Source organism: Neofelis nebulosa, chromosome 1, assembly GCF_028018385.1.
Source record: "Neofelis nebulosa isolate mNeoNeb1 chromosome 1, mNeoNeb1.pri, whole genome shotgun sequence".
NCBI classification, from domain to species: Eukaryota; Metazoa; Chordata; class Mammalia; order Carnivora; family Felidae; genus Neofelis; species Neofelis nebulosa.
This window is the reverse complement of record NC_080782.1, coordinates 163,265,109-163,291,173: the sequence shown is the minus strand read 5'-3', so window position 1 is coordinate 163,291,173 and position 26,065 is coordinate 163,265,109. Positions and strand designations below refer to the sequence as shown.

The window sequence follows — 26,065 nt, the reverse complement described above, 5'->3', positions numbered from 1 at the left end:
CGTAGCTTCATAACACACCACTTGCCAGACCCCCTCTCATGTCTGTGTTCCGAGAGGACATCTCAACAACCACCACCCACTCCCTTTCTCCCCAACATAGATGATCTTGGTCCACAACAACATTTAGAGATAGCAATACAACGACCGACCTCCTGGAAAACTAAAAATTCTAACTTCCCAGGAGCAGAAAGGAATAAATGAAGGCGCATGACGGTTGGGGATTATCCCCAAGAGCCTGCTGTATAAAACCCGACGTGTTGTGCACCTTCCCAAGCCATGGCTCTTGCACCCAAAACACACATGACGACTACTTATTTTAATTTGCAGAATTAACGTCCCAAATGCAGCTTCAAACCAGGAAATGATGCACCGAGACTGGTTTGGAACAACAGGAGCAGCCCCCTCCGCTCTGCAGAGAACGGGACGGGGAAAAACGGCAGAAGCCCCATCGTGGAATCGCACGTGGGAGCCTCACTCTCACCCTCACCCTCCTCCAGAGGCCTGTATCGTCCTTTTCTCCTCCTTCACCGGTTACTCAGAAGACGTGGGGTCTTCCCCTCCCAGCCAGGGCTAACCGGCCCTCCCCGCGCTCTTGACCTCAGGCTGCCACCTGTGGGGGGTGGACCCTGGGCATGTATATCCTGCGGGTTCTGTTTCTCTGGGGAATCCCAATGGGTCCATAGGCTGTGAGGTTATGTTTCTTCAAAGTTCATCCTGTTAGACAACAGTAAGGTTTGGACACTCATTTTTCAGGCTCAATTACACTTTCATTGTTTGGTTGGAGTATAAGGGAAAAAACCACATCACCTCTAAGTTAATATTTAAATGTGTTCATTTTATTCGGCACTCCTTGAATAAAGAGATTCTTCTTTATAGAAAATAGTGATTCTATTTTATTTTTCCTCCTAGTGGCGGGGTGAGTGGATGTCCCCTCAGGCAGTCTTGGCTTCTCAGTTCCGGCTCTATTTCCCCTTGTGGTGTTTGGCTCCTTTGAACAAACGCCTGTGCTTCTGTAGTCTTTGCTTGAGAGTGTTGCCTGTTTGGAAAGAGGAGATTTTCTTGAGAAATCCTCTGTGTTCCTAGGAAGCTGGTTTCACACCCTCTTGTGGTTCGCTCACACGGGTGTGTACTGGGCTGAGCCCTGGGCTGAGAGACTGAGGGGCACCTGACCTACCACAAGAGACTTCCTCGGGGTCATCCCGGGTGTGGCCCTCCCCCAGGTCCAGGGCGGTGGGAATGTGTGTGGGCACCTCAGTCTGCCCCCGGCACCCCCGTGGGGCAGGTGCTCTGAGCACCCCACTTAAGAGAACAAAGAAGCTGAGGCTTAGGATGTGCTGTCCCCTGCCCTGGGTCACCCCAAGTCGACACAGCTTTTTGGGAGTCAGTTGGGGATCTGAACCCAGGTCAGGCCGACTCCAAATCCTGCACTCTGAGCCGCTGTCCAGCCCGTGGCAGGGAGCCTGACCCCATGTGCACTGAGTGTGCACATAGATGAGCCACTGAGTGAGGGGGACTGTCCTCACTTTCCCAAAGGAGCCATGAGAGGAGGGAGTCCGGGTGGGGGGAGTGGGCTTGCAGGGATGCAGAGGACAGCAGGGGGCAAGCCGGAGCCCCGAGAGGTCAGGGCGAACTCGGAGGCACTGTTTGCAGGAGGGAGAGGGGGAAGGTGTGGGTTCGGGTGAGGGTGGCAGTGGGCCAGGTGGGGAGAGCCCTGGCAGGATCTTGGGGAGCCCAGGCCAGGATGCAGAGAGGGGAGGAGCTGTGGGGAGGCGGTCGCGGAGGTAGGACCGGGTGGGGGCCAGGCCGCACCCTTTAATGCCTCACTGCCACGGCCTTCTGCCTCCAAACCCGGTGAGGGCTCCTCTGAGCACTACTGGGCTGGGCTGGGGGTGTCCCCTCCCCTCGGGGGCACCCCCTGTGGACGCAGTCCTGTGATGTCAGGCTCTGGGAAGTCAAGGACCTCGGTCCCTCCCGTGCACGCACTGCTGGGCCCCCAGCCCTGGCACCAGAGGAGTGCCCGCCACCCATCCCCCAGACAGGCGGGCCCAGGGCCAACGTGCAGGAGCCACAGCAGGTGGAAAGGCCCTGCCTCAGACACTGGAGCCATAGGGACATTCCTGTTCTCACGACAGAATTCTCAGGGCCCGGGGACTGGGGATTTGGCAGTCTCCCTGACATCTGACTAAAGCAGCAGAAAGTGGCTGGATGTCAGTACCGGTTGGTAAGTTTGTGGTGGGCGGGGCAACCGCTCACCCCCCTTTCAACCCCCGACTGCACTGGGCTTTCCCACTGGGGGGAGGTGCAGACTGTGGGGGGCCTGCAATTTCGGGGTCCCAGGGCTGGCTCTGGCCCCGCACAGTCAGAGTGGTTCCTGGCTGCTTGGTGACCAGTCACACAATGCAAGGTCTCTAGTGACCCGTCTGTGGTTCCACCCTGCTGGGCATTTAAACAAAGGACAAAATAGCAGGCTGGCCTCATAGAGGATGACGGGGGCGGGGGGGGGGGGGGTGCGGTTTGAAGGAGCGGCTGACCGCAAGACGCCGGACCCAGAAGTGTCCCAGCAGGCTGGAGCGGAGGGCGATCTAACCTTCCCCTGGAATGTGGGCACCTCGAGGGCAGGGGTCCCTGTCCACGGTGCTCAGTCCCCAGAACTGGGAAGGGTGTGGGCCCGTAGTAGGTGCCCAGTGAGCACTGATGGAGGCAAATGAAGGTGGCCAGGTGTAAGTGTTTGGTCCTGCACTTGGCTCTATGAGGACCCAACTAATGGGGCTGCACCGAGGCCCGTTTACAAACCCCCGGAAGTCTTCGCTAACACTAGCTTGAAATGTGGGCGTGATGCGCCCCCAAACCCGGTGGTCTCAGGGTGCGTGGACCGGTGTGTGGTAGAAAGAACTCAGGAGGTGCTGATTCGAACCGTCTACGGGACTACAGAGTCTACCTGGGAGAGGCTGGGAGGCCAGGAGGAGGACTGGCCTGGAGAAGAGGCTCAGGAGTGTTCTGGAAAGTTCCAGGAAGAAGCATGGGGCCGGGGCAGAAGCCACCAGGGGAAATTCGTGGACCAACTTCAGCAATTAGGAAGTTGTCTGAAGGGGCAGGGGTGGGAGGAGTGGGGAGGGCAGAGGGCAGGGGCGCTCAAAGGTGTGGGACTCCCCGGGTGGGAGGCTTGGGGACCTTGTGGGCCTGGTCCTGTGGTATGTAGTGGTGGGCCCACAGGTCCCAGGGACAGCTGAGAAGGGAGGGGACACCCACACGTGGCCCAGGACTCGTGGAATTTGGACTCAATGGGCCAGGAGTCCCGCAATGACAACACAGGAAACCCGTGGGGGTCCCTGCCAGTCTGCCCAGGGACTGAGTCACCTGCCCCTCCAGGGAGCTGTCCCCTGGAGCAGACGGTTTACTTCTCTCCACGGCAGGGGCAGGAGCAGCCGTCCTCCACACTTACCTGTCACCAAGATGGCCCCAAGTTCCGTTTACCTAAAGCTCTTCGAAGGTTGTCAATGATTTTTTCCAGAACTGCTAGGCTTTTAATCTGATAAAGTGTCTCTTTCTCCTCTTCTGTGGGAAAAATTAAGCACAATGATCAAGATTTAACACACAACTGTGGTCTAATTCCAAACTCCTGTTTCTCCTTTCAACCAGGCTGTCTGGAGCTCAGCTGGGGCTCTGGGCCTGTCCCCTGCACTGCCTCCTCAGGGCTCATGGCCCCGTGGTTTGTGGCCCTGCATGGACCTTTCATTCCCTCCCGTCAGCTCAGAAAGGGGCTGGGATGGTCAACACACACACTCCGTCTGTTCGTCAACCAGTTCACAATGGGGCTGCGTGTGCCGCTTTCCTATACCATCCCCCATGCCGTGCAATGTCTCTTAGCACATGACAGGTGTCATCACGAAGTCAAACGTAAGACTGTGCTACAGAAGATCAGCCATTGGGAAGAGGAGAAATTCCACTGGCAGTCCCACCATGGCGCTTAGTGGGAGAGAAGGGCTCCAGCCCAGGAAGGAGAGCCTGTCAGTTTCCAAGAGGTGCCCTGCTGTGGCGGCCAGAATTTCACATTAGAGATTCATTCCTTGGAGCCTACTTTAAACCCTCTTTGCCGTGCTGTCCCCAGGTGTGGCATAGGAGGACGACATTGTGGTGTCTCTACTTTTTTGTCTCTGGGGCAGTCGGTGGTGGAGCTCAGCGTAGCCCTGAGCAATGAGTCCTCAACACATGGGGTTGCTTGACCGCCCTGCTGAGAGCCCACCCATGTGCCCGCTGGGGGTGGGGGCTGGAGCTCCAGAAATGCGCCGCCTGTGGCCATAGGCCCAGGATGCACACCTGCTCCCAGAGGGGCCTGTGTGTTGCGTGGGCTAGGACAGAAGGGACGCCTGGGGGTGCCCAGCTACGCTGAGCCGCAGGGGCCCCGAAAGGTTCCCGGGAGCGGGTATCGGACCGTCTTTGATCTGCACGGTCATTTCTAGTGGCTCAGCCTAAGACCCTAGTCCTCAGGGAGGTGTTCTGATAGGACTCTGTCACGCATGCTCCTGGAGGGGCCACCCCAGAGTGGCAGGGCCCCAGAGGCTCATGGAGACCACCTGCCATGTGTCCCACTGTGGGAGTTACAAGGCATGTCCCCACCTTCCCGCATGGGACCCTCAGCCTGCTCCCCGCTGAGACAGCAGGGTGAAGGAGACCACAGCCGCAGGCCAGCTGGGGCAGGTGGGGCAGAACCCGGGTTGTCCCAGGTCCCCTTCCTCTTCCAGCTCCTTGCGTCCCAGTGATGCCCCTAGGCAGAGGGGTTGGGGGCACAGCGACCTTGCGTAGCCCGTCTATGCAGGTGCTGTTGCTGTGATTTGAAGGAGACTTTCGGAGTCCCCCCTCTCTCTGGTTTCCCAGGATGAGTGGTGGCACTCCCCTCTCGCCCACCGTCACCCCCACTCCCAGCCTTCCCTGCTGGGGGCCCTGGTGCCCCTATGCTTCCCTCTCCTTCGTTCCCTCTGTCCCATTGGTTGCCAACGTCTTAAGAAAATTTCCTACAGGGAGGAAGAGAAATCAGATGGATTCTGATGTTTGTAACATGTGGGTCCTCTAAGTGGGGACCCAGAGCAGGAGCCCTACCTGGGCCCGAGGGTGCTGTGGCTCCCGGGCAGGCAGGTGGCCTTTGTCCTGCTCCTGGGCCATGGGGTGGACTCTGGGCGTGCAGCCAAAGGGCCCCCGAGGCTGTTTCGTTTCCTGGGAGGTGTGGTGGCTACAAATTTTGAAACCACCTGCTAAGTGTGGCTGGTGGACCTGAGAGTTAGCCCCACCCGACCTGGGCCCCGGCCCAGCCCTCTGCCAAAAGGGCCGGAGCTCCATCATTAGAGATCCATTCCTTTGAAAGATTCCCCTTGCCAAACTTTGCCTGCTCAAACACTAATAAGCAGCAACAGAACAGCCCCCAGACATGTTGGGGGCCAATGGCAGCCATCCTAGGCCATCGTGGGACACACCACTGACCTGACAATCAGATTCAGAATGACTCCGTGTGTTCCTTATTCCCTGGGGAGGAGACAACTGAAGTACCTAAGTGTCCCAGTGAGGTCGTTGGTTGAAAGGGGAAAAGGGAAGAGGAGGGCCCCAAGGAAAGGAGGGCACACGCACGGAAAAGGACGTTAAGGCAGTTGACGTTATCCCAGAGCCAATGACAGATTTCAGGAGGTGGGCACGGCCCAGGACAGGCAGCCTGAGCCTGAACAGGCCGCCGCCTCCACCTGGTCCACCTCCACTGTCGTGCGCTGGGACAGGGGCTGCCTAATCCTCCGGGTCGGCTTTCCCAGATCAAGCAGATGGCTCAGGCCTGAGGACAGAGGAGCTCGAGGTGAGGCGGTAAGGGTCAGGTGGGAGGTGGTAAGGGTCAGGTGGGAGGTCACCGGGGAGGAAGGGTCACTTTATCCTGCCTCAGGCTGCATTTCTGTTAGCATTTCCTCGTGGCTGGAAGGTCTGCATTTCATGGAATTTAAAAAAACAAAAACGCTATGTGGGAATTCTGGCGGCCTCTTGCTAGCGTGAGCCCCCCACCCAACCCAAACCTCTGCACGAAGTCACACGGGAGCCACCTGAGGCTCCTGGAAAGAGATCACACGCAGGAGGCTATGGAGGTGTGGATTTCACGCGTCTGTGTTTATTGCCTTCCTGGCTTCGAGCCGGGCTGCGATGCAGTGGCAAGGGCCCTGGAGCTCTGATAGAAACTCCATGTTTCTGGCCTCAGGGAGAGGAACCCCTGGGAGCAGAGCGTGCATGAGGGGGCTCGGGAGGGGAGAACTCCAGAAAGACGGCTTTCCTGATTCGGGGTGTGAAACCCCACCCGTCTCAGCCTCCTCCTTTAGCTGATGGATACACGGGACCCTCAAACCAGCAGAGAAGAGACAGACTCAAACCACCACTCACAAATGGCAAGATCAAGTACACTGTGGAAGCCTAACCAGGTGGGATGGCTTGCTAAAATAAGAACATTAATGTTCTCCAGAAGGTTCAATCGAAAACAGCATAATACTTACAATGCCCAGGAATAAACACACAATAATTCAATGTATAGAGAATCAGAAAAATATCACCAAATTTCAAGGGAAAATGTAATTGACAATACCAGCTTCTAGATGACTCAGATGTAGAATTATTAGGCAAAGACTTTAAAGCAGCTATTATAAACATGCTTCATGAGGTCTAGAAAAGCACTAGGAGTGAAAAGATATTCTCTGAGAATAGCAGGGAAATAACTATGGTCAAGAATCGAAGGAGAATTACAGAGCTAAGATATACAACACCTGAAATGAAAATTTTACTGATGGGCTCAACAGTAGACAGAGATACTGTGGAGGAGCGAGAGAGAGAAGTTATACAAATGGAAATGGAAAGGAAAATATGTAAAAAATGAACAGTCTCAAAGACCCACGGGACAACATCACAAGGTATAATGCATGTGTGTAATTTGAGTCCTGGAAGAATAAGAGAAAAATTTTGGAGCAGAAAAAATATTTAAAGAAAAATATCCAAATAGTCACATAGATATTTAAATTTTTTAATTTATCAGAAACTTTTCCAAAAGATGCAAAGTAATGGTTTTACTGGTGACTTGTATCAAACATACAAGGAAGAAATGATACCAACCTTACTCAAACTTTTACAGGAAATAAGAGGCATTACTGCCTGACTCATTAAATGAGGTTAGCTTAACTTTAACCAAAATTTGACAGTAATGTTACAAAAAAAATAAATGAAAAAATTACAAACCAATATTTCTTATGAATATAGATGCAAAACCCTTAGCGATATTTGGACATAGGTGAAAAATACTGAGCAAATATTTGCAAGTTAAGTAGCACAAAACTGAAAAGGATAATACGTCATGACCAAGTAGGTCTTATCCCAGGAATGCAAGGTTGGTTTAGCATCTAAAAATCAATGTAATTCACGATTGTAACATAATAAAGAAAAAGAAGTGTCCAATCATTTAAATATATGTAGAAAAAGCATTGGACATAAAGCCATAATAAAACCCCTCAGCAAAATAAGAAGTGAGAAACTTTCTCAGGCAGATGAAGTGCATTTACGAGAAACCTACAGCCAACCTCATTCTTAATGAGAAAGTACTGAACTGCTTCCTACTGATGCCTGGAAGGTGAAGGCGCTCCCTTTCTCCACTTCTTTTTAAGACCTTACTCCTATAGTATCGGAGTGAGTCAGGGGTCCAAGACAGTTTCTAGTTCATTTCCGCGTGGCCCCCGGCAGAAGCCGGTCATCACATACACACCTCCACCTGCCCCCAGAGCAAGCGCTTGCTCTGGTCTCCTGTCCCGCTCCCTGTCCCAGGTGAGCCCTGTGGAAAAGAGCTGAGGAATAGAATTAAGATCCTGAGTCTGGGGCCCAGCTACGCAAAACTGACCTACAGCCCACACTTGGCCTTTAAGAATTAGCAAAACATTGGCTGGTTTCTTCTTACCCACCTGATTGGTGGCCACCTGTCTTTCCCATGCTCCGTCAAAGCTGACACGGACCTGTGTCCCGTCCCTCCACGGAGATGCTCATCCCTTGTGGGAATTCAGCCCACCTGGTCGCCTTTTGACTTTGGCTCTCTGCTGGGCTCAAGAGAAGTCGTGGTTTTGTTGGTTATTTGCCTTTTTGTCATTGTTAGGGTGCGAACAATGTTCTTGGCAGCTTTCTTCCTAAATAGAAAAGTCCTAATGTGTGCTTATTCTATACTTTGAGGTTGTTCTGTTATGTGCTATTTTTAGTGTGTGTGTCGCCTCACACATTCCACAGGTGAACCGGAGGCTCACCTCTGGGAGGGCAGTGGGCTAAGAACATCACGTGCAGCCTGGTGGAGGGTATGTTCCTTTGCTTCTACCAAGCGTCTTAGCAGTGTCAGTGCCAGACCCTAAAACTATGTTTCTCAGCCTGATGTGCGGAAAGGACTGATTCAAACCATAACTCCCCATGAGCCTGTGTTTATAAATTTTCAGGCAATATCAACAGGCAGTTGACTAACAGGAGGAAGATATATATTAGTGACATACATCGCAGACAAAAGACTAATATCCTTAACATATAAAGAATTCTTAAAAACTAAGTTATAGGGCCACCTGGGTGGCTCAGTTGGTTAAGGGTCCAACTTCGACTCAGGTCATGATCTCACAGTTTGTGAGTTCAAGCCCCGTGTCGGGCTTTGTGCTGACAGTGTGGAACCTGCTTGGGATTCTCTCTCTCCCTCTCTCTCTGCCCCTCCTCTGCTCTTTCTCTCTCAAAAATAAATAAACATTTAAAAAATTAAGGTATAGAAAAATGAGAAAAAGGTATTAACAGATCACAAAAATACATTAAAATGACCCATAAACAGGGGCACCTGGGCTCAGTTGGTTAAGCATTGGACTTTGGCTCAGGTCATGATCTCGTGGTCTGGGGTTTAAGCCCCACATCAGACCCTGTGCTAACAACTCAAAGCCTGGAGCCTGCTTTGGATTCTGTGTCTCCCTCTTTCTCTGTTCCTCCCCTACTCACGCTGTCTCTCTCTCTCTCAAAAATAAATAAATATTTTTTTAAAATGACCCATAAACATTTGAGAAGCTGTTCCAACTCATTTATCTGATCGTCAAAGCTGTAAAAGTAGGAAGACTTACTGTCACCAAGGCTGCAGGGGAACAGGCCCTCACACACACCGCAGGTGGGAGCACAAACGGGCACAGCCTTCTGTGGGTTATTGGTGGTTCAAATGTGACCACACACACACTCCTGATTTCACTCAGCAGACCATGTGTAGACGTCTACCCTGAAGATGCACATCCAACAACATGAAAAGACATGTGCGAAGGGTACCCACTGCAGCACTGTTGGCAAAGTGTTGGAAACAACCTGAAAGCCCACGGGTGGGAGAGCAGTTAGATAAGCTGTACTCTGTCCACACGATGCAGATCTAGACAAGTGTAAAAACCAGTAATGAGGAAGCTTCTGTAAACGGATGTGGAATAATTTATAGCACAGATTGTTAGGTTAAGAGAGGGAAGTGCCAGATATCCATACTGTGCTACCTTTCATGCACAGAAAAAGAGTTATAAGAAAATACACACGATCAGACTTCAGTGAAGTGGCTTAAAAACATTTAAGAAGACATACGATATAAAACAGTAAACTGAGTAATCTTGTACCAAAAAAGGGTCATAAACAGGTACCTGCTCATTTGTGCCCAAGGAAGCATGGGAAGGATAAGGCAGGATGATGGGGCTGGTCCCTGTGGGACGTGAGGCAGCGGGTGGACAGAAGCAGGGTGGCACCAATGTTAGGGGCACAGCGGAAGCGGAATTCTTAGATGCAAGACTTTTTGTATTAGAATCATGGCTATATACTTCAAAAGAAGGAAGTGACATCAACCACAATGAAAAGGGACCCAAAGCAGAATAGTACAAGTCAGTAACTAGGAGGGCGGGAAGAAAAGAGCCTGACGAGGAAGTTTGGAAGGAAGTACCTGACGACATATTCTAAGGCTTAACATGAAAGGCGGTACACAAATCTTGCCTGCTAGTTAGTAAATCTGTTTTTCGCAGGGTGGGGCTACACCAGCAATTCTTGGGCTACTTCTGTGTTTTCTGGGACTGAGCAAAGCACGGACTCTAGTGGGGCAGGAGGCCCAGGATTCTCACAGACAAAAGGAAGGAGGTAGGATGAGCCTCACGGGCAGGTCTGGGACCAGTGGAATGAGTCTGAATTCATGATGCCCAACATCTGAGCAGATAGGTGTGGAAACACAGATCTGTGCCCACACACATCTGTCTTGGCTCTGTCCAGCAGGGGGCCTGGAAACAACACCCCACCAGAGCAGCAAACACATCCAACCCTGACTTTGGCTTCTAACTACCCCTCTCCAGCATGGGGGAGCAGGGCTCTGTGCAGACCTGGCTGCTCCCAGGGCTGGGGCAGGGAAAGTGTGCAAGAGCAATGCCAGTGTGTCGAGCTCCAAATAAGAAAACCAAAGAAGCGAAATGCACAATAGTAGTGGTTTGTAACCCCCTGAATAAAGTGAAGACCAATATGTTACACGGATCTAAACAAAATGGAATCAACAAGTAGGTAAAGTCCTTTTAAGAAAGTACAGCTCTTCCTTGCAAATGTAGAAGGAATGGTAGAGCTAGAAAATCACCTTTTGGCAAATACTATAGTGGTAATTCTTGCAGTTAAGAGGTGGTGGATGCTGGGGCGCCTGGGCGGCTCAGTCGGTTCAATGGCTGCCTCTTGATTTTGGCTCATGTCATGATCTCATGTTTCATGGGATTGAGCCCCATGTTGGGCTCTGCTCTGAGGATGGAACCTGCTTGGGATTCTCTCTCTCTCTCCCTCCCCCGTCCACACACATGTATGCATGAGTGTGTGCTCTCTCTCTCTCAAAATAAATAAACGATTTTTAAAAAGGAACAATGGATGCTAAATTAGCGGTGAAACGATGGTGAAAAGCAGGGTATTTTTACAGTCTGAAAGTATCTCCCCCCAAAATACTAATTGTTTACACATGGAAAAAAAATCAAGTTGATTATGGAGACACCGGGTATACAGTACCTTGAATAAGTGATCAAAGTGAACACCCCCCACCCCGGGTAATGAGATAGTCTACATCATGCACATCCTCATGGGACACACGAAGGAAGACATAGCATCACTTCTTTAACATTCTTGCCCCGAAGGCAACCTGAATCTAGTCGTGGGGAGAATTCAGACAAACCCAAATTGAAAGAGATTGTATTAAGTAGCTGGCCAGTACTCCCCAAAGTCATGAAAGACAGAGACCAGGTAATCCCCCAGGCGGGAACGACAGATGTGACGTCACCGGTAGCTGCCAGGAGGAATCTGAATGGATCCTGGAGCCAAAAAATGGCATTGGGAAGATAATTGACAAAATTTGGACCAGGTCTGTAGGTTACCAGGCAGGACTGCATCAGTGTGGACTTCCCGGTTTTAGTAATTGCACTCGAGTTACGTAAGACGTTACCACTGGGGAAAGCTGGGTGGAAGGAACACGGGAAACTCTACCACTTTCCTAGGTTGTAAGTCCAAACTGGTTTCACGATGGAGCCGTTTTAGACGTTGCATCCTGCACGTTTCACCCATCCCGTCGCTTTCCTGTTACCAGACACGAGCCTCGCTCCCGCACACGCCACGGCAACACCTGCCTCCCTGTACAAGTCGCCAGAGACAATCCGCCTGTCTGCACCAGTTTGCAAACAGAGATCTTTATTGAGGTGGACCATCATTAAGTTTGCTGAGAGCGTGGCACTCCGTGCGCTCAGCGGTTTGGGTCTTGTCCCCTGGGTGGGTAGTGAGGGCGCCTTAGGTCCGGGGTGGGGGTGGGTGGGGGGAGACAGCTATGGTCCCCCCCCAAAAGAGGACGGTGCTCCTCCAGGGACAGCTGGCTCAGAGACTCTTCTGCACCCAGTGGAAATGTCCCTCCCAGGCTGACCGGCGGGTCCGGCACCACGCCTTCTTGCCCCCTCAGTCAGTCCTGCCTGGGGCTGGCTCCCAATCTACCTTCAGCCTGCCACCTGATACGGGCAGTCCCTGAGCCGAGCCGTGCCTCAGTTTCTCCATCGGAACAGCACTCTCGAGCTAAGGGGGGCACAGACAACTTCTGCCACACGAAGCTGTTGCTGACACAGGGAGGAGGCCTTTATGTTAAACGGTGGCGTTTGCCTGGAACCCGGGGAAGGCTAGGGTGCGTCCCAGCAGCAGAGGGGCCGTGTGGGGAGGGTGGGGTGCTCTGCTGAGCCCTCAGGCGAGTTTCAGGGTGCAGCCCAGGATGGGGATGGGCACAGGGGTGGCCTGCAGCGTTGTCTGCAGCTGTCCATGCATGCACCATGGGTCTGGGAATTGCACGGTCCCTCTGAGGGTGGGCCTGGGCCCCAGGACCCTGGAGGGCTGGTGGCTTCTCTGATGCCCCCACCCCAGACTCAGTCCCTTCCCCAGCTCTCATTCTCACTGGCTCAGGTTTTCCTGTCCATTCTTATTTCCTCCTGCTTCTCCAGTGAGCCTGATGGGTGTGATGCAGGGAGAGTGTGTCCCTGAAGGCGCTCTAGGTCACAGTGGTCCTTCAGTGGAGACACACCCATCCTTCAGTATAGACCCTTCCTTAACTTCTCCTATTTGCAGCCCCCCTGCAACAAAGGCTTCTGGCTGTATTCATGCCCATTAGGCACTTTGAGTCAGTCAGTGGGTGGGACAACCCCAGAGGGGCTAGAAATGTTCCTTGCCATGAAAATCCTACTCTCATTCTATCCTTCCAAACACCAGAGGCTGGTTCCCTGGGGAAGAGTCTCTGTGGAATGGACTGAAATGCAGGTTCCAGGGCCCGGCCTGCAAATATGCTCAGCTCCCCTCCACTGTGCCTGGTACACAGGACCTGGTCCCTCCTCTAGGGCCCGCCACAACCCTTCACGGGCCAGGCGTCCCGCGAGCTACATGGGCACCTTTCTTTTGCATCATCCTTAGGGTGAGGAAAAGATCTGTCACCCCATGGGGGGCTAGCTCCTCAGCCTCAGAGTCTGAACATTGAGTTAATTTCAGCAACCTTGGCCATTGGAGGGACACTTTCCCTCACTCCGGGGGAACCTCCCTGGTGGCGGGGGAGACACTGGCTCTCCCTGCCCAACCCTTGACCCCCCGGGAGGGGCAGGTACCCAGCTGACGTGTGGGAGGGGCGGGCAGTGTGGCGGCCCTTCCTCCTGGCTAGTGGCCACCTGCCTGCTGGGACCTTCCTGCCAGGCTCTGCTTCTCCAGGGTCAGGACCACGAGCAGGGGTGGTGGGCAGGCGGTTCCTCGATGGAGACGGGGAAATCAGCCCCACTGGGGTGAAGCAGCCTCAATCTCTCTCCAGCCACGCTTTCATCCTCCATGACAGGGACATCCCCGTGTACATCTGCCTGGCTCCTCTGTCCTCCCCACCACCTTCTCCTAAGGCAGGGGCATTACCGGGTTGCATTTACCATCAAAGAAAGGCCTTTTTTCTTTCCCAGAAGAGAATTTCTTTTTATGATGCTTCTTATTAATATCCATCTTATAATCCGTTTGAGTATAGGTTTCTTTGATGAAGACCATGAAAAAATAAGGAAAAGATTTTTTGGTTACATACACGTGAACATTTGGGTCCACACTGTATCTTACGGAACGCTAACAGTTGTCAAGGTCTACTGAAAACATGCCTTGGAAAGTTGACATGTACCAGAGTCAGGCGTCATCTGACCGCCTTGAACCCAGCAGTTTGGGCTCCAGCAGATGCTGGGTGGTGTTCATCCCAGGAACCGGAATTCACATCTGGGTGCACAATTGCAAGAAAGTGCTGAACTTCCTGGCTGCTGAATGCAGTTCACGCACTTCTTGTGGGTTTCTGCTCCCGGCCTCCCCTTGGCAACTGTCAGCCAAATACTGGGTCTTGGTTCTCAGCGAGCTGTTTCACTGATCGACACGCACCCCGGACACCACGGAACCGCCCTTTGGAAAAGCGCCTTCTCTCTCCACGTTCACTACTAGCGGTGTGGCCTCGGGCAGGTTCTTCAGACCTTTGTTCTGTCCCGCTTGCAATGGGGTCAATGTCACTGCCCGCGCTCTCAACGCTTAGGTATGTGTCAGTGAGCAGGTGGTCGCAAGTCCCCGTTTCCATGTGTCCCCCCCGTTCCCGCAGTGGCTAAGCCGCCTTTGCATCCTGAGCACAAGAGCCTGCTTGCGTGTGCACCCCCGAGACCACCCCAAAATAAGAGGAACTCGTCTCCGCCAGCCTCGGCTTGGCCGCCTCAATCTCGGGAAGGTTACAGAGAAGGTTCCGGACACCTGTTTCTTGCACACCGCCATTTGCTTTTGCCCCAGAAGTAAGCTGGCCTTAAAGAATGTAAACTGGTAGGATTGTGTCTTCACAACCACAGACCTCTAGGAGTACACACCATCACAGGTTTAAAAAATGTATACTTGCTTTTTTTCTTCATAATCGTTGTTGATTTTGGTAGTGGTCTTTGTGTCATAAGCAATGATGAATTACTTGGATCCAATATCTCTTGGACTAGAATTTCATCTTGGGAAAAAGCACATAAGGACATGTTAGAACCAACGGAGCAGGAATGGTACCCTCTTGTTCTACCTGGACCGAAGGCAGTCTGTGAAGTGGGACTAGAAACCAGAACTCAAGGGGCACCATGGAGACGGACAGGGTTGGGGTCTCTAAAGAGCCCTGTCTGGGGTGGGAGATCACTGCCCCCCTCAACAACTCCTGAAAACCTGAGGGCGTCCAGATGCCCTGGACAATAAACTTTGTTCCCCAAAGACACGAGGCTAGAAAGCCTGGTCCAGATGCCGTCCCGCCTCTACTCTCTGCCCCTCTGTCCTTCTGTCCCCTCTGAGACTTTCCCCAAGCTGTCCCCTTGGAGGCACACGGTCTTTCCCGATTTCTGCAGAACGCAGCATTGTTTTCTCTCTCCCTCTACGCCTCCCTGACAGCTCCCAGGAAGCTTCTAACGTAAGCGCACTGGGCTTTGCGTCAGACAGACGGGACCCACGTCCTGGTTCCACTCTCACTGGATCACGACCCAGGCAGCTTCCACTTGGACCCTCAGTTTTCTCCTCTGTAAAATGGGTCTGTCTTATCTCATCAGGCGTGTTACGAGGGTCACATAAAGCCGTGTATGTGGAAAGCCCTTAGTACAGTCGGGGACTGAGGTGGAGGCCTCCCTCAGGGCTCCCCTAAGCTGTCTGTCCCCCTGCATGCACCTCCCCACAGCTGTCCTGGGCCAGCACCTCCCCCAGGGTCCCTGCCCCCAGCCACCTCTTTTCCACCCTGAGCTCTCCCCGCCCCACCCACCTGAGTCTCTGCCACAAGCACATGGCGGTGGCCTGGTGGATGCCCTGCTACAGGGAGCTCTGAATGGGCAGCCCCTGCTGTTCTCACGCGGTGGCCTCACTTATTTCCAGAGACACGGATGTCTTACTCTCCCGTCCCCACTCGGGAGAAGTGTGGGTGGGTGGAGTGGGAGCCTCAGCTCCCCTTCTGGGCTTAGTTGATCAGAAATCCCAGTGACTCATCCTTTCTTTCTTCACAGTGGCTGGGACTTTGGGGGGTCGGCCCACGGGATGGAGGGGGTGCTGGTGTCAGGACTATCGTCCTGCGGGGCCCGGGACGGTCAGAGCCCCCAGGAAACTTGGGAGCATTTGTCTCCACCGCTCGCGGACTTGCTGGTGCCCCATTCTTGCTGGAAAGTTCACCTGACGAGGCCTCGCCCTTCCAAGTCTGGCTAAGTTCACACCTGTGTGGGGCCACAGGCGTGTGATTCTAGCTTCAAACCAAATCGCATGTCTCCACCTTGTGTGACGAGCCACCCCTCCAAATACAGACCAGACATTTGATACAAGGAGTTTCCTTACCAAATAGTGCAGCCACGTTGTCATCAAAATTTTTTAAATTTGGTGGCAGTACCGTACGTGGACCTAGAAAAGAAATAGAAAAGTTAACAGTTTAACAATTCATTGAATTTGCACTGATCTCTCTCTCTGCGGCGCCCACCAGCCTGCTGCAGGGGGGAGAGGCCTGCAAGGGGTTCCCAGGACTGGGTTCTCATCCGGAAAGTGGCGGGCAAGGTGGCCGTGTGGTAGAGGGACGTGCCCTGTGCTCTGACTCCTGCCGTGTGGGGCAGTGCTCGCTGGCACCGTCCCTCAGAAGGGAACACGTGTCCTGGCACCAGGGATGACTGCCCTTGCACGTGCTCCGCGGACAGCCAACCAAGAGGGACGCGCACGTCCTTTCTGAAGGGCTCCAGAAGCTGGTGCCTCTGGGAGCTTAGGGACCTGATTTGGGGAACGGTGGGGGTTCTCTGGTCGGGAGGGGGTCCCAGAGAGACTGGCCACCGGCTCTCTCCCCTTCAGAAGCAGAGTGATTCCAGGTGGTCTGTTTACAGGGAAGGCACGGGGTCTCAGGGGTGAGCCGGCCGGGCCAGACGGCAGACTTCCGTGGGATCCCTGGACGCCCGACCCCCAGCCTCCCCGGCCTTTCTGGGGGCCCGACAGTGCATGGAGTGAGGGTTTCCGCACAGCGGCACCAGCCGGGGGCTCCCTACTACTCCTTTTGCTCAGAGCTGGGTGTCCTCGTCCATTTCCTCGACTCAGGGTCAAGGTCAGCCTCCCCTCCCGCCCCCGGGGAGGGGAGAGGGCACGCCCGGGACCCGCTGGGCAGCGCCACCTTGCCCGGCTGCACAGAGCTCGCAGGCGTCTGCAGACTCTCGTTCCAACAGTAAACCGGTGACGACGCTGATTTTCAAATGGTTTTAATGACGGACAATCTGCATACCAATGGCCTCATCTGCACACGGGGCTTAGAACAATGCGGAAATCTCTGCAAGGAGGTCTGCACGGAGATGACAATCGCTTCCCAGTGTGCTGACCTCCCGGCAAAGAGGCAAACAAAAGTACAGTTCGCCGAGGATGAGGCATTAATGAGTCATTAAGAATGGGCACAGCTGCATCGAGCGAGCACTTTGTCAAAAATACTCTTTTCATTCTGTGTCTGTCCGTGATTATAATGGGAGTATTGTGCCAGTCAGGCAGCACGCGTGTGCAGAAAAATATTTATGCTCTAGAATATCCGCACGGTTTTCAAAGTGCATTGTCAACAGTGGTGGCTGTGGCGTGTTTCGCCTGTTGTCACCTCCGACTGACAGTCTCTCAGCTTCAAACCGCCGGGCGCCGGAGTTACCAGGATCCCTGGCTACTCCTCCATATTTGCACAGTGCGCATCCCGGACACCGGGAAGGACTCGCTGCTGACCTCTGCGGCTGTGCTCTGGTTAATTTGGGGAAAACAAGGCAAACCAGGCCCATGGCTGCCATTCCTGTCTCTCCTCGTGGTAGGGGCGGCTCACGTTGGCCAACGGCACCAGTGCCCTGGGAGGCGGTAAGCCCCCGGCGGGGGGGACTTCAACCATCCCCGTTTTGACTGCAAACTTTCTAATAGATGAAGTTCTCATTTCCAGTTTCTCCCTTAACTCAAGCAAGACTCAGAGGGCAAAGCCTCCTCTGATGGGAATGGAAACTGCCTGAGCCGGCCGGAGCCCACACGTGATGGACCCCATGACAATGATGCACATGACCCTTCCTGTCCATCTGCCTGTGCCTTGGCCTCTGTCCCACATCTCTGCAGATAAACCTGGAAGGGTCTTTGCATTTGGAGACAGTCTTGGAGACGCCAGTCCACGCTGTCTTCTGGCTGTCGGCCTCACCGAAATATACTTTCTCGTGTCACCACCACTGTCTCCACCTTTGGATTTTGTCAGCGGCCGGAGCTGGTCTGTTTGGGACCCCCGGAGACGGGTACTCCCACGCCCCTGCTCCCCAGCCGCAAGCCCATAAGGAAACCCACTGTTTCCTTTCAGAAAATGATTTAGGGACTGCCCTTAACCAGTCTTTCAAGCCGGGAAGACCATGACGGTCACCTAAGGGTGTCCCTGTCTGGACAGGAGACCAGGTCGGGGAGGGGCGGGCTGCCTTAGGGCTGGAGGAGTGCTCTGTCACTGGGCACTGGGAGCACCTCCCGAGGGCACTGGCATGTGACAGTCTGAGCAGGAAGGAGCAGCCTGGAGGGACGCGCCCTCCCATGGGGGACACACGGCCCCCACCTGTTACAGCCCCATCCGCACCCACGGCGTCGCAAAGGACACTGTCCTTGGGAAGCGTCTCAGAGCTCAGTTTGCTGAAGAAAAGGAAGTTGGGGATGTTCAGTCCTTTCAGGACCACCTGACTTCTGGCTTGACTGCGGCCAGCTGGCCCGTTCCCCCCTCGCCCCCCCCCCCCCCGCCCTGGAAGTGTGGGCGTGGCAAGGGCGGGAGGGGACACAGAGCTGGCTCGGGCAGCACCCGTGGTCCTGCTCTCAGAGGAGCCTCCCAAACCCTGTGGGTGAGCCTTCAGGGTCCACTCGGCCATCCTTGGGAGCTGGGGCTGGAGGACCATCTCGGCCCCATTCCTTCCATCTGTGGTGACCTGTGCGGCAGGTGTAAGAGTGGCCGGGTGGCCTGAGAATAGAGCTTCCTGGCAGGAAGTCGGGTGGGGGGGTCACGGAGCACCCCCTCCCTGCCATCCTTTGCTGGGGAGTCACAGAGTCCCATCCCATCCCGACCGGCCTGTCCCCGCTTGGATCCTCCACAAGGAAGGGGCCAGCATGGGAGGGCCGGGGCCAGAGGCATGCAGGGGCCATCCTGGGTGTGATCGGCACCCTCCCTGACAAGGGCATTCGGGGACCACAGCGGATCGGGTGCAGCCGGGATGAGCTGCTGTGCAGGCTTCCGTTAATTTTGTCCGGGTCTTCATGACACTGGCGTGCAAGGGACAACCGCCTCACGTTAGCAAGAAAAGGTTTACATGAAGCAGTAAGACCATTTGGATAAGACTACAAGGTCCCGGGACAGCACCAGTGTGTGTGTGCCGGAAGTGCAGGGTGGTGGACGGTGGGGAGCAGCAGGGTCTCTGTGCTGCCCCTCGACTTTCAGGAGGTTAGAAATTGTCTTTGTTTCCTTAGTTCAGGGGGAGAGGGAGAGAGAGAGAGAGTAAGCATGTGCATGATCAGGGGAGAGGGGCAGAGAGGGGAGAGAGAGAAAACCCCTAGCAGGCTCCACACTCAGCACGGACCCCAATGCGGGGCTGGATCCCATGACCCTGGGGTCAAGACCTGGGCCCAAATCAAGAGTCGGCCGCTCAACCGACTGAACCACCAGGCACCCTAGAAATCATCTATGATAAAAAGTGAAAATACATCGCATACGCTCCTTCCCCATGGGGTTCTGGAGTTTGAAAAGGACTTTCAAGGTAGAAAAAGTGTTCAACTCACTTCACTCTCTCCCAGAAATGGATGGGAAACTGGGGAGGTGGGGAGGGCCCTGACTCAGCCCCAGGGAGACGTGCGTTTCCCACGCGCCCAACAGCCACCCACCTGTGACTGTACCTGAAATCGTGTTGATGGGCTGGGGCTCCGCGTGGTGCCAGCAGGACAGCAGCAGGACAAACAGGGTCACTCCTCTGTCTCCTGCCATGTTCCCTCCGGCATGCCCTGAAGACCTTGGTCTCCAGGATACCCTAGAATGTCCAGGGTCCTGTGACATCACGGCAGGAAGTGCACAGGGTCCTGCCCCTTATGAAGGGACGGTGGTGTCCAGGGTCCTGTGACGTCACGCAGGAAGTGAGTGGCGTACTGCCCCGTGTGCGGGGAGGGCCGTGTCCGGGGACGTGTGACGTCACGGCAGGAAGTGAGAGGGGTCCTGACCCCTGTGCGGGGAGGGCCATGTCCGTGGGACGTGGGACGTCACGGCAGGAAGTGAGCTAGGCTCTCTTGTGTACAGAGAGGGTGGTGTCCATGGACCTGGGATGCTACCGCGGGAAGTGAACCAGATCCTGCCACGTGTTCGGGGAAGGGAGTGTCATGCTCAGGGTCTGTGCCCTGGGAAGGTGTGGGAGATTGTCTGGGCCTTGGGGAGCCCATCTACTTATACCTGTTTTGGGCTCCGCTTCCTTCTTCAGTCCTGCATATCCTTCATCTGTGTCCACCTCGCCCCTGGATGCCTGTTAGGAACGCATTCTCTGCGCCCAGCTCTGATCTCCTGAATTAGAATCTGAATCTGCCCCAGATCCAGGAAGATACCTGTGCACAAGAAATTTGGGAAGCCCTGGGCTACAGCGGTGGTCACTCTGGCCCTTGTAGGTGGAAGAAAGTATTCCTTGACTCTTTTGTGGTTCCTGGCTGTGTCTGAAAATGAAACCGACAGTCACAGGTTAATAGGAGAAAGATTTATTCAAGATAGATTTCGTGTGAAGACACAAAGACACAGAAGACGGCATATGGAAATGAAGTCAAGAAGACAGTTTTGTAATGCCCCCGATTTCAAATCCGAGAGACTACCAAGGAGCCGATACCGATGCAAAAGCACAAGGGTTTATTTGCAAGCTCGAGCTTGGGCCCAAGTATACCCGACACAGCAGAGCAGGGACTTGGACCTCTAGGTTAAGAGGCGTAGCAGATTTATAGGGGCCAGTGGCCAATGAGATTGTAACACACACAGAAAGTTGCATAGTCATGTCAGTCCACACGCAGGTGGCCAATTGAATTACAATTTACCCTATAGTAACTGTTTGAACTAGCCTATCACTCTGGTCAGAATTGGCACGCAAGTTTGGCGGGCAAAAGGCGGGGTTTCCATTCTTTGGCGGTTAGGGGTTCCGCATTCCTATATGAGCCGGTTTCCAGTAAGGGTGTGCTCAGTGGCTTGACTAGGGTGGGGGAGTGTCTTAAGCAATAAGTAGGTCATGTGGGGGTTATACATGAGGTGGTGGGTGTAGCACAAAATGGAGTTAGTCTTGCTCTGCTTGTCCAGGGGTAGGGGGTTTTTGTTAAATTCCTTGGGTCCCACAGTTTGCTGAGTGTTTTATGCTGGGTTGGATGAGGAGTGGGCAGTGCGGGAGGAACAGGACAGGTGTAGGCATGGGAGAGCAGTGACCCCTGGGAAACAGTGAGGCATGCTTGTTGGGGTTCTTGTTGGGCTTACCTTTGTCTTCAGAGATAGAGACACTCCTTTCCTCTGGGTGTAAGGAGGATGCTTCTCATATGACGTTCTTATGACCTGTTTTAGGGGGCAAGGGTGAGGCAGGTAGAGGTCTGACTTACCTACCTGCCTTGGCCATTTTCTCAAACTCCTTCAGCTTAAGTTAGTCAGTGTGCCACAGTGACATAGTTTGGAGTGGTTTGTCTGGAGCCTCATCTTTCTCCCGTCTGAAACTTTCCCAAGGTTCACGTCCAGAGAAGATTGTCACATACCCATTGAACCAAGTCCCGGGTATTTGAATGGAAACAAATAAAAACAAAGGTTAATGGTTAGAACAAACTACAGGCAGTTTCGGAGTCCAGTGGGCAGTCGTTGGAGATTTCTAGGCTTCGAGCTCAAAGCATCTTCAGAAGGAGTGACGGCAGCTGCCGGGAATCTGACGGATTTTCCTGGCTTGTAGTTTTTAATCGTCTCTAGTGATGTCATCAGATGCCCCAGTGAACATGAACTTTCTGAGTGGCCCCCACAGCAGCAGATGGGAAGGCTGTCCAGACATGAGCTGTGTCAGTCGTTTCTCTGAAGTTTGTATCGAGCTGTCCTGTTTTTATTTGCAGGGCTTCCGGAAAAGGACGGGTTTAATTTTTAGCAGTTCTGAGACAGAGAAGCAGGGGAAAAATTGGAAACGTTGGTTTGGAGAGTGGTGGTTGGATATTGGGAGGAAATTAGAATTCAGGATCCAGTCCAGTTTTATGGAGATATAATCGACATATAACATCATGTGCATCTAAGGTACACAGCGTAGTGATTTTTATATATGTACACAGTCCAGGTGACAGGGACTTAACAAAACCTTGACGAAAATGAACCAGTCCTGGGTGTGCACAAGGGTGTGCCACAGTTTTCCAATGAAATGTTTTTCTCTCCAGAGTCACCACCATTGTAAAGTTTTGTCAACTTAAATACGGAGGGAAACTGAGGCAGGTTCAAGTGACCAGAACCTGGGTTCATTCAGGAGCAGCAGCTGGGGACACACACACGGTAGCAGGTGGCAACGACCCCGTGGAAGGTCCGGGGTGGTGATGGTCACGGATGGGCAGGAGCATCAAGAGGGGGCGTCCAGCCCGAGTCCCAGCAGTGAGTTCCCCGGCTCCGGGATGGGCAGAGACTCTTGGTGGCGCTCATCGGTCAGGAGGTGACTGCGGTTTTCCAAAAGTCCCGTGTTTTTGGGGAATCAGTATGTCAGTTCTCAAGCTTCGGTTTCCTGAGGGCGCAGGTGTGAGATTCTCCACTTCCTCCCTCCGGTGACATTGTACCCTGAGAGTCTCTCAGTTTCAAGGGAAGAGTGGTCAGAGCAGAAGAGATGTTCAGCCTTGCCTAGGTTAAAGTCGTGTACCTGAAATGTAATTAATTAATATACACATATTGCAGAACTGGAAGTCTCTGTGGGCAGTCCCTGAGCATCTGTCAGGACCTCGCCAACCACAGTGTCCTCTAACACTGCCCGGTTTTAATGAATGGTTGGAGTTCTGGGCTATCAGGCGACAGCAGTCTGCTGTTCTCAGCCGAGTTTCAGGCATCATCTCAAATGTTGATGGGCCACAGTCTTTAATTTAAACCCAGCATCTTCTAAGTCAGTGGCCTTCAATGCAAGAGGCACATGAGACTTAAAAAATGGAGTTTTTTTTCTGCATTAATTGATAGAATCGTATGATTTTTCTTCTTTAGCCTGTTGATGTGACAGATTGTATGGATAGATTTTTGAATGTTGAATCAGCCTTGCATACCTGGGGTAAATCCTACTTGCCCATGGTATACAGTTCTTTTAAAAAATTAAAAAAAAAATTTTAAATAATTTTTTTAACATTTATTCATTTTTGAGAGACAGAGAGCGTGAGTGGGGGAGGGGCAGAGAGAGAGGGTGACACAGAATCTGAAGCAGCTCCAGCCTCTGAGCCGACAGCACAGAACCTGACATAGGGCTTGAACCCACAGACTGTGAGATCAAGACCCGAGCTGAAGTCAAATGTTTAACCAACTGAGCCACCTAGTCGCCCCTAATATTTTTTTAGTGTTTATTTTTGAGAGGGAGAGAAAGAAAGACAGAGTGTGAGCGGGGGGAGAAGCAGAGAGAGAGGGAGACAAAGAATCTGAAGCAGGCTCCAGGCTCTGAGCTGTCAGCACAAAGCCCGACTCGGGGCTTGAACTCACAGATTGTGAGATCATGACCTGAACCGAAGTCTGATGCTTAACCGACTGAGCCACCCAGGTGCCCCATATTGTTCTTTTCAAACATAGTTAGATTTGGTTTGCTAATATTTTGTTGGGGATTTGTGTATCTGTGTTCATGAGAAATGTTGGTCTGTAGCTTTCCTTTCTTAAAATGTCTCTACCTGGCTTTGGTCTTATGGTGACGCTGACCTTCTAGAATCGGTTCTATTTTCTGGAAGAGATTGTGCAGAAATGCTATCATTTCTTTCTTAAATTGTGATAGAATCTGTCCGTGAAACCGTCTGGACCTGGTGTTGTCTTCTGTGGTGGGTTGCTAATTTCTGATTCAATTTTATCATGGCCCGTTGACAAGGCAAATTAACACTCTTGCTGCAACTATATAAACAGTCAGGCCAAGCCTAATGAGACCAACCTGACCTTGTGACTGGTAGTAATCTTTGGTGATATTATTATGATCACAAGGAAGACTGTAGGGAAAGATTCAGAAAGACTTTGAAATGGGTTAAAAATAAAAGCGGGATTGGTGGGTGCCGGTCCGGTTTGCCATTCAGGCGATCTCGCTGTTTTACTGGCTTTGAGCTATTTTGCAACTCTAACTTATACAGAAAACCTAGAGAATGCAGATAATTCTTACCAGTAGAAATGCATATTCTGTTAGGTGGGGTGCCGTCAATTATTGCCCTGTTTTGCTAGTTTTGCATCTATTTGTAACTACTTCTCAGTATTCCTTTATCACCATAAATGTGTTGTACTTCAAATTTTTGTTAAATTCCTCCTTAAATTTCTCCTCAACATCTTACTGGTTCCCTCATTAATTAATGAATTAAATAGAATATGTGTCATGTGTTCATTTGATACTTTCTATGCGAGTCATGCTTTTACTTTTAAAAAATTGTCCTTTAGCAAACATACTAGGATTTCTTCCCAGAAAATGCACATTGACAGCTGGTACCGCACGCGGTTTAGGGGTTTACAGCCCCATAAGCCCATCTGTGGGACCCGGTCTGTTCTCAGAGGGCAGGCTGAGATGCCTCCGTCTAACGTGCTACAGTGATTATGCTTTTTCACCCGTGAGCTGATGACAAGTGGCAGGAGTGACAGCTCACACATTTGAGTGTCCCTTGCGGAGTCTAGCATAGTGTCCACTCAGCAGGTGCGCTCACCTGAATGACAGGACAGCTTTCTCTGCAGGCCGGGCTCGTGGTGAATGGTGATTGGTGGGTGGTGGGTGGAGGGTGGCGGGTGATGGATGGTGGAGCTTCATGGGCGAGTTGGAGGCCAGAGTGCACACACTGGTGAAAGCATGCAGGTGAACTTCAGGGCTTGGTGGCAGGCGGGACTCCAGTGACGCCAGGCTGCACCTCACTGCAGGGAGTCATGTCAACAAGTCCTTCTCCGCATTTCTGGGTGGTCTTAACTCGTGTTTCCCTGACACTCAGAGAGATGGGGGTTAGGGTTATTCCACTGGCACAGTGTCAGGAAGGGATTTTTGATAGAGTTAAAGACCCTGTACGAAATTCAACGGAAACTTCAAAAATCACCTGCTAAATTGTCTTCAAGAAACTTGATTTTCAGTGTAGCCTCAGGATATAAGTTAACAATAGTAAGTTATAACGTACATCAAGGAGTGCCTTGGAAAGGACCCAGGGTGGAAACTCACATGACCTAATTCTGGTGTTGATCCTGATCATCAGGTGGGTCCTTTGAAGTTTTGTGTCTTTCAGGACACAGAGGGGTGCCTGCCCCACACTCCTTGTGGCTTCTGTGTGTGTGTGTGTGTGGGGGGGGGGGTCAAAGCTTAAATATCTTCAAATATTGTGGAAATAAACTCTACCCAGATGAGAAAAGCAAAGACTGTTTATTCAGAAGCGGCTACAGAGGAGGGCATTGGCCATCATCACCTGCACGGGGGACAGACTGAAGGCGGGCAGGGAGGGGAGGGCTTGCGGTGGACCAGGGGACAGCCCTGGTGTGCTCTGATGGAGGCAGGTGCTGGCCCGGAGACCTCGGAAGTGGTATGTAGGAGCAGGCGTGCCATGTGATTGGTTAGGGGATCGTATCTGGCTTTCCCTGGTTGGTCCTGAGTTGAAACAGGGACCACAAGTCAGGGAGGCTGTCAGTTATTATTTACTTTTTTTTTTTTTAATTTTTTTTAACATTTTATTTATTTTTGAGACAGGGAGAGACAGAGCATGAACAGGGGAGGGTCAGAGAGAGGGAGACACAGAATCTGAAACAGGCTCCAGGCTCTGAGCTGTTAGCACAGAGCCCGACACGGGGCTCGAACTCACGGACCGCGAGATCATGACCTGAGCTGAAGTTGGCCGCTTAACCGACTGAGCCACCCAGGGGCCCCAGTTATTATTTACTTTTGTATTTATTTTAATTTTTTAATCTTTATTTTTATTTTTGAGAGAGAGAGAGAGAGAGAGAGAGAGCATGTGTGCAGGTGGGGGAGGGGCAGAGAGAGAGAGGGAGACACAGAATCTGAAGCAGGCTCCAGGCTCTGAGCTGTCAGCACAGGGCCTGACATGGGGCTCGAACTCACAGACTGGGAGATCATGACCTGAGCTGAAGTCGGTCGCTCAACCGACTGAGCCCCCCAGGCGCCCTGGAAGCTGTCAGTTATTGATCAAGCCCTGGCCATTTGGGGCTGATCGTTCCAGAAGTTACTGTTTACCTTCCTGGATTGTCACTAGAGATGGCCATCTGGCCCCTTCAGGTCTGACTCACAGCATGCTGGCTTCCGGGGGTGTTTATTGTAGTTAATGGGTTGGTTTCCTGGGC

At 52.6% G+C, this 26,065-nt stretch overlaps 1 protein-coding gene across 1 annotated transcript; it reads right to left on the bottom strand.

Moving 5' to 3' along the window:
• Positions 1 to 814: 814 nt before the first annotated feature.
• On the bottom strand, positions 815 to 19,653 carry LOC131519504 (sperm acrosome-associated protein 7-like). Its single transcript, XM_058742615.1, has 6 exons — positions 19,459 to 19,653; positions 15,898 to 15,960; positions 14,456 to 14,554; positions 13,476 to 13,571; positions 3,475 to 3,555; positions 815 to 1,036 (listed from the first exon to the last, which is right to left on the bottom strand). Exons 1-6 carry the CDS (start codon positions 19,613 to 19,615, stop codon positions 963 to 965), a joined length of 570 nt encoding a protein of 189 aa, XP_058598598.1. The 5' UTR covers positions 19,616 to 19,653; the 3' UTR covers positions 815 to 962.
• Positions 19,654 to 26,065: the final 6,412 nt, after the last annotated feature.